The 7669-nt window shown below is 53.5% G+C and overlaps 1 protein-coding gene across 4 annotated transcripts; it reads right to left on the reverse strand.

Annotated features, from left to right (window-relative positions):
* Nucleotides 1–171: 171 nt before the first annotated feature.
* Nucleotides 172–7220, reverse strand: TNFRSF6B (TNF receptor superfamily member 6b). 4 transcript variants are annotated; one of them, XM_027646123.1, is made up of 6 exons: nucleotides 7066–7220; nucleotides 6463–6590; nucleotides 5847–5924; nucleotides 4923–5301; nucleotides 2621–2815; nucleotides 172–827 (listed from the first exon to the last, which is right to left on the reverse strand). In XM_027646123.1, exons 3-6 carry the CDS (start codon nucleotides 5886–5888, stop codon nucleotides 550–552), a joined length of 894 nt encoding a protein of 297 aa, XP_027501924.1. In that variant the 5' UTR covers nucleotides 5889–5924; nucleotides 6463–6590; nucleotides 7066–7220; the 3' UTR covers nucleotides 172–549. The 4 variants fall into 4 exon arrangements, with proteins under 4 accessions (XP_027501924.1, XP_027501922.1, XP_027501921.1 ...); XM_027646121.1 differs by lacking the exon at nucleotides 6463–6590; XM_027646120.1 differs by lacking the exons at nucleotides 6463–6590; nucleotides 7066–7220 and adding an exon at nucleotides 6109–6158.
* Nucleotides 7221–7669: the final 449 nt, after the last annotated feature.

The raw sequence follows: 7669 nt of genomic DNA on the forward strand, positions 1-7669 counted from the left end.
GGAATACATTTCAAGCTGGATGTACCAGTGACTTTGGGGTATCTTTCACTACCCTGTGCCTCAGCAGCAACTGCCTTCTCAAACTGAAGCGTGACAAACAAATGCAAGTGAATCCTCTGTGGGAAATACCGTTACATAACTAAACCCTCCAACAAAACCAAACTTACAGAGTTTAAAACAAAGCCAGACAGTTTTCTCTAAAGAGGACTGGGTTCTTCACAGAAACAATGACCCTGGGTGCAGGTTTCTCTTCTGATAAAATATTGAGCCTTGTCAAGGGCTGGAAAATCAGTGACCAACACCTGGAGAGCTCCCAGGAGCTGCCCCACTGTAGGGACACTGCTGTTCACACATCCCATCCCATCCCATCCCATCCCATCCCATCCCATCCCATCCCATCCCACTGCTGCCACGGTACGGTGTCACTCCAACCCGTCACTCATCTCTCATACTGCTTTTCAAGTTATGCTTGGAAAGATGAATAAATTAATGAAGCCACAGAAGGAAAAAACCAAACCAAAAAGCACCCAAAAAGTCCAGTTCGTGCTCTCAGAGCAGCAGGAAGCGCTTGCGGACCTCCTCCTCGATGGAGTGGAGCTTGACAAGGCGCAGCGCATCCAGCAGCTTCTTGATGACCTCGTAGTGCTCCTCTTTCTTGTGAGTGAGGAAAGTCCGGAATTTCTCCTGGATGGCTGCCCTGGTCCATGGTTGCTGCTTCCTTGGTGAGCGCTCCAGGATCTGCTGGAGGCGCTTCAGCTTCTTGACGGGGATGTTCTGATACACCACAAAGTCTATCATGGCTTGTTCACAGTCGTCGTCCTCTACAGCTGGTGGGGGGAAAATAGCTGGAGGTTAGAGGGAAGTGAGCCTGGGACACTGGAGAGCAGGACACAGCCCTGCCAAGCCTCTCTGTGGGATGTCTGCCCCGGGAGGTGGTGGATGCCCCATCCCTGGAAGTGTTCAAGGCCAGCTTGGACGGGGCTTGGAGCAACCTGTTCTAGTCGAGGGCTGAACTTCCCATCAGTGACCCATGCTACACGTGGCAGTTGGACAACAATGTGTAAAAGTTCCTGTAATTCTGAAAAAAAGTGACTATACCTGCTCCAGGCTCCTCCCCATCGGGGAGTAGAGGAAGAGGGAAAGTTCAGAAAAATCTGGAGTAATTGCAATAAGTGTTTACACATTATTTTTCCTGCAAGTTTCTGTTCTCCCATGCAGATTTGTACATCTCGTGACAGGACAAGCCCCAAGCACAGCCCCAATCAGGGCACTGAGACAGATCCGGCCCCAGCTTGTGGAAGCTGCTGGAGGGCATCCAGCAAAAGGAATGAAAACAAAGAATTTTAAAGAGACCAAGGCCAAAGGATTACTCAATCAAGGAGAGAGAGATTAACTTGGTTTCGTGCTGTTGCAAACTGGGAACAGTTTCACTGGTTATAGTGGGATGGGTTGGGCTCCACTGCTCAGGCTGATGATGAGCAGGTCCCAGTGTGCCTCCTGAGCAGAATCATGACAAAACAGAGCTAAAAATACCCTTCAACTCCCATTGCTGGGGCCTCCTCTTCTCTGTAAATAGCCACAAGGGGCCAGTCTGGCTGCGGGGCCGTTTCCTGATGCACGTGCTGATGATGCTGCCCCCACCTGACCACCCCCCACTCCCAGGACCATGTCCTGCTGATGACAGAGCTTTTCATCTCTCTGCAGAGGGATCGTGCTCCTGGCAGGGAACTCATGGTGTGAGTCAGGATTAGTAAGGAGAAATGCCTGGGTTGGTGGTGCCAGGAGAGGATGGAAAGGTGAGAGCTGCTGGGGAAAACAGCCTCCTCGCTGTCGCATATCACCCCTGGAGCCAGCCCTCTGCTCTGCCCTGCACCTGTTCTTTTGCCAAGAAAGGTTGGACCAGATGGTCCTTGAGGTCTCCTCCAACCCAGAGTTCTGGGATTCTCTGATCTGTGCCCACTGGCTGCTCCTGCCTGACCTTCCACCTCCACTGAGGCTCATCTGTACCATTGCAGTGACACAGTTGACACCACGTCTCTACTTTTTCAGCTGACAGGTCAAAATCCACCCTATGCTCAGCTCTGATTAACCTTGGACTCTGCTACGTTCAACCTGCACGAGACCAGGCCATGCTGCAAGAAAAGCTTCCGGAAAACGGGCTGAAGCCCGGGAAAAGGGAGCACAGGATCCATGCCAGGAGCCATGCTGGATCCCTCAGCCCTTCTCACCTTGGCTGTTTGCATGGCCATCAGATATCAGTTATCAGCTACAGTCAAAAGGCTGCCAAAACTGTCCTCCTGTCCCAGCATTCCCAGTTGTTCCTGATAAGATCCAGCAGGATTTTACTGCCAGCTCTTTGCTCTCACTGAGTGGTGGCCATTGCTTAAGCCCAGCAACCTGTCTTTGCACTATGGGACTGACACTGGAGGGGGAGGAAGGCAGGCAGGCAGATGGACTGTATTCTACCCATAATTATTATTAATTGTGGATCACTCCATACTTTTACAAACCATTTCACTGCATTTTGCATCTAAGTAGGAGAAAGTCACCAGAAAGTTTGCTCTTGCCCCGGCAGCATCATGTTCCTGGCACCCCCTGTGCCCACAGATCCGCAGCTCACCTGGTCCCTGCGTAGTGTTGCCTTTCCCCAGTCTGCAGGAGGTGCAGAGGGTGTCGTGGAACTGGTTGCCCTGAACATTGGTCACCTTCCCCTGCTGCTCACAGTCCTGGTGTGGCTGGCATGGATCAGTGCTGGAGCTGGAGGAGAAGAAGCCGGGGGGACACTCGTGGCACTTGGTGTCCTCAAAAGGGGTACCTGTGCATGGAAAGACAAGGGGACTGTCAGGTGACAAGCTGGGAGCAGAGGCAGGAGCTGATGCCAGACACCACTGGAGCGTGAGGGTGATGTTTTGGAAATGATCACTGCCCGTAACTTCCCTGGGCACTGCATGTTCCTGTGTGGGGCAAACAGCAACGCTTTCCCCAGCCTTCTCCCAGCCCGTGCTGGTAAATCGTCACCAGCACCCTGACACAAGAGGACACCTCATCTGCTATGAAAAGGGCCACCTCCCAGGTAGGAGCTGCAGCTGGGCCAGTGGGTGAGCTGCCAAACCAGCCCTTTGGTTCCCAGTGGAGCCAGAGGCTCCCGGCCAAGTGAAAGTAAAAGTCACTGAGGAGATGAAAGCACATCGTCACTTCCCACCCTGGCTCCGGGCCAGCCCTGCCCATGGTGTCACAGAGACAGTGCCACGCAGCCAGGATTGCACCAGGCATCTTGCACGTTCCCTAGAAGCCCTGACACAGCAGATTTCACATCCCTTTCACCTTCTTTTCACAGATCTAATTGCAAACACAAGTTCTACCTTGTCACACCCCACTTTAGGCTGTTGCTTTGGCTTCCCCAAGAGAAGTCTGATCTTTCAGGTCCCTCCCAACCCAAACCACTCTATTCTAAGTCCCAGCCAGCCCAGCTATAACCCCAACACCAGAGACACTCCTTGTAAACAGGAAATCCCAAAGAAGCTGATGTCCCCCAGAGGAATCAAAGCCCCCAGTCCACATCGTCCCCATCAACACCATCACTGACAGCCCTGGGGTCCTTGCTGTGGGGTTCAGGTGGCTGGGCTGGGCTGGGGTACAGTCCTCCCCACACAAGAAGCCATTTCTAAAAAATAAATTATAATAACAACAAAAAAATGGCTTCTCCTCAAATCCTCAGCTTGCTCACACAGCTCCTCAGTCCTACAGCCAACCCTCCAAACAAATGTCATGTTTAATTTCAAAGAGCTTCCCTGTATTGCTTGGAGACCTAGTTCCCCTTTCACTGTATTATTGCATTTTGTCATGTCCTACAGAAAATTAAACCCCAAACCTCAGCCTTCAGTATCAGCTGAAGACAACAGGTATTTCTCCTCTGGCAGGTGAGCCTGGAGCTCTTCAATGCCGTGGATGGAAGGACTTCAAAAGCCTCTACACTTCAAAAGCCTCCACACTTCAAAGCATTAAGCAAAACACTGCTGGGTTTGCTGGTGCTGCCCATGCAGGTTTGTTTGTACCCAGCTGTGGTTTCCAGGCAGACCCTGGTTCTTGGTGGTTCAGGGGGGAGTGAGAAAAAGGAGAAAGAGGGAAAGCCACTTCTAGGCAGCTTATATTTTCAGAAAGTTTGCACACATACACATAGAGCAACTAAGGGAGCAGAGAAATGTGTACTGGGGAAACAATGGGAAAATAACCCCCCTAAAATCTCTTGGAAGTTACATCACACAAGGAGATGGAGTGTCAGACTCATGAATCGAAACAAGGCTGATTTTATGGGTTTGGAACCTGGCCATATACCCACTGCGTATTTTCAACACAAATTGTTCTCCTAATTGCTCAGTAAAAACCCACAAAACCCAGCCCCAGGGCTACACACATCCACCAGCCCTGCCCTTGCATCATCAGCCACCTTTTTCAGTCCAGACAATCAGCCTTCTCAGCTCCTGGGCTACCTGATGCAGAAAGAAAGGAACTCTTGGAGGAGCAAGAGCAACTTGGACCTTCTCACCTGTCCAGAGCCACACAGGGCCAGCAGCTGCTCCAGGGATGGGCAAGTCACAGCCTGGCTCTGCCTGTTGCAGCAGGTGAGGGAGGTAACTGGGATTGCCATGTCCCACCTAAGCCTGGTGCTGGGGATTTCACAGGCTTTCAAAATTAAAGCTGTGGGAAAACCCAACCAAATTCCTCCTCGGAAAAAAAAAATTAGGAGCAGTTTCACATGCCAGCGAGGATGGCAGTGCGATAGTGAGCTAAAAGGGAGTACGTCAGGCTATGAGCAAGCATTGGCTGCTGTATTTTTTCCTTGATTTTTAGCTCCAGCAGGGATTTTGGGATGTGACAAGAGCCTTGTGAGCACACACAGCACTGCCTGTCTGGGGATTTACCTGGTTTCTCCACGCCGGAGCCCGGCGGGCACTCGGAGTGCCTGATGCAGAGCTCCATGTCCGAGTAGTATCCCTCCTGGCACTGACAGACGCGGTTGTGCGTGGCATCGCACTGCTGCACCTCCACCTGCTTCTCGCCGCAGATCACGTTGCAGTACCGGCACTTCTCCAGGTAGTTCCAGTACTGCGTGTAGTGCAGCTCCGGGCAGGGATCGCACTGGGTCCGGTTGTCCCTGCTGCAGTGCTGTGACACGAATGTCCCCGGCGGGCACTGTTCGCACGTGATCCTCTCTCTCGTCACCGGGTCCTTCCATGGGTAAGTGGGTTGGGCTTTGCAGCCGAGCTCAGCCAGGAACAGGAGGAGAGGGGGAAACATCCACTGCAGCAAAGACAGCGCAAAGAGCCCTGAGCTCGTCCTCTGGCAGAGGCGGGAGCAGCAAACGCGGCTGCTGCTGTTACAGAACTTGTTATTGTTGTAGGTACAAGAAATCATCCTCCCTCCCTATGCTGTCCCCAGCCCCAGGGGTAAAGCATCGGTGGTACCGGGGAGGAGCTGCTGCCCCCTGTGCCTCCCCATTGCCTTCCCTTGCCATCCCAGGTGACAGAGCATCCTTCCCAAATCCATTTGTGATGCCTTCATAACCCCGTTTCCCTCTTTCAGAACTCAAAGCAGGTCCAGTACATTCCCCTCTATCATCCCAGTCAGTTCCCCCTGTCTGGGATAAGAGAGACCCTGGCAGATCAAGAAGCAGAAGGGAAGTTTTCCAAACCAGCAAATACATAGCATGCTCCGTAGGAACTCAAAGACTTTTTTTGGAAACCCAGTTGCTCAGGATAGTACTGGAGAATCCCAGAGCTTGTTTATCCCCCGCTTTCCTTTTTCAAAGCACGTGTGCCCAACCTGACGAGCAGACAGCACTTTACCTTGGATGGATGCCTCAAACTCGGCATGTGGCAGGATGGCATCACTGCATGGGGCTTCTGAGCGCCGGGATCAGAAACCTGAGGAGACAGAGAAGGTTTCTCAGGGGCTGGTGCTGGCTGGGCTGGAGCTCCTCTCGGCGGAGTGGGGCCAGCCGGCCAGCAATAAAGTAGAAAGAGAGAGAATGGGAAGGGCAGATAGTAAAGGGCTGTTGGGAAGAGCTTATATAGGAAAGGGCTGTTGGGAAGGACTGCGTTTCCTCGCCTGCTTTGCTCCGAGTCAGCCCTTCCTCCGAGGGAGATGCCAGCTCTTCCCAGCCCAGGGACGGAGCAGAGCCTTATAGCGGCTGCGGGCGGGAGGCTCTGACCGCACACCCACGCAGCGCCCGACGCGCAATCGCCTGGGGTGGGGGAAAGTCACCCCCAGCCCACCCAGCCGAGGGGAGCAGAAGCGGGTGAAGTGGTGGGGCAGCAGCCAGGGTCTCCCTTTCCTGCCCTTTCCTCCCCTTCCCTCCCTCGTGTTGAGAGACCCCTCTTGCGCAAGCGACTGCTCCATCCCGGCCCCCCCACCTCTCCCACCCCCTGTGACTCCTCGCCGGCTCCCGAAGCCTTCTCGGACCCCCGTTGCGGCGGCACCGGCTCCGCTTTCCCGTCCCGGCGCTCCCCCTCTTCCTGAGCGCCGCTTTCGCTCTCGTTTCTGCGTTTGCCTCTGAAAGTGAAGCTTTCGGGGCGATAAAGTGCGTTTGCCTGCGCGGAGGAAGGAGGCAGGTGGGATTCGCACAGTTTTTCAGAGCTCTGTAGGTTTTACAGGGTGTCGGTGTGGAATTGTTTTCTGGCAGGGCAAAGGCAGAGAGATTCCCCCGCGAGCGCGCCCCGTTCCCCGGCTGTAAATGCCAAATAACTTCCCAGTAACAGCAGTTGCCTCTTGCTGTCAGGGCACAGTTTGCCCCCCCAAAGGCAGCCCAGAGGGGTCGATTCTGGCCCTGGTTGGAGGCAGTGGAACCGGCGCTGTGGGGATCATCCCCCTGGCTCTGCCAGGGGCTCTGGAGCGAGACCCCATCCCAGTCCCTCACCCTCCGAGGTCACCGACCCTGCCATACAGCCCCGATCTCAGTGCTTAGGCGCTGCATTCCTAAAGCCGGCTCAGAGCTTCAACTCTGTCCTTCCGGGAGCACCGAGGATGACGCCGTGTCCAGCTGTAACACTGAACACTCACAGGTACCTTTTGTGGGACCACAACATCCAGCAGCTGAGGGGGTCAGCACTTAAATCCCTTTCAGGTGACACTGCCATAAGTCTTGGACCTCAAGGATTTCAGTGGAAACTGAACTCAGCCTTGCAGGTACAGTGCTGGGCAGAGCATGTACTGCTGCCTGCTCACCCTGCACTGCCACTGCTTCAACACACAGGACTCTTGCACTTTGTCCTTCTGCCCTTTCTCACCAGATTCCCTCTGAACAGGCATCGGTGAAGAGTCAAAACCAGGTCACATGCTCAAAAACCAAATACAAAATCTCTGGAAATGTGGGGGAACCACAGTGAGGACCTGAGAGGATGTGGAGGTTTTTCTCCTCAGGAGCCAGCAGCCACATGATTTTGCAGATCAGTACAGAGAATTAACAATCCTGCATTTGCCTTCTGCAAGAGTCAAAGGAGCCTCTCACCTCCAGCTGTCAGTCACCGGGGTGAGGATGGAGAATCTCCTGGACTTCATTCTTAACGCTCTTAAAGATCAAACCTACAAGAGCTAAACACACCATTCACCAAGAAAATCAAACCCAGTTCTCTGCTACCCAGAAGGAGAAGGAAACCTTGATGGTCAGGAA

The sequence above is a fragment of the Corapipo altera genome, unplaced genomic scaffold (assembly GCF_003945725.1).
Source record: "Corapipo altera isolate COAL_440 unplaced genomic scaffold, ASM394572v1 64, whole genome shotgun sequence".
NCBI classification, from domain to species: Eukaryota; Metazoa; Chordata; class Aves; order Passeriformes; family Pipridae; genus Corapipo; species Corapipo altera.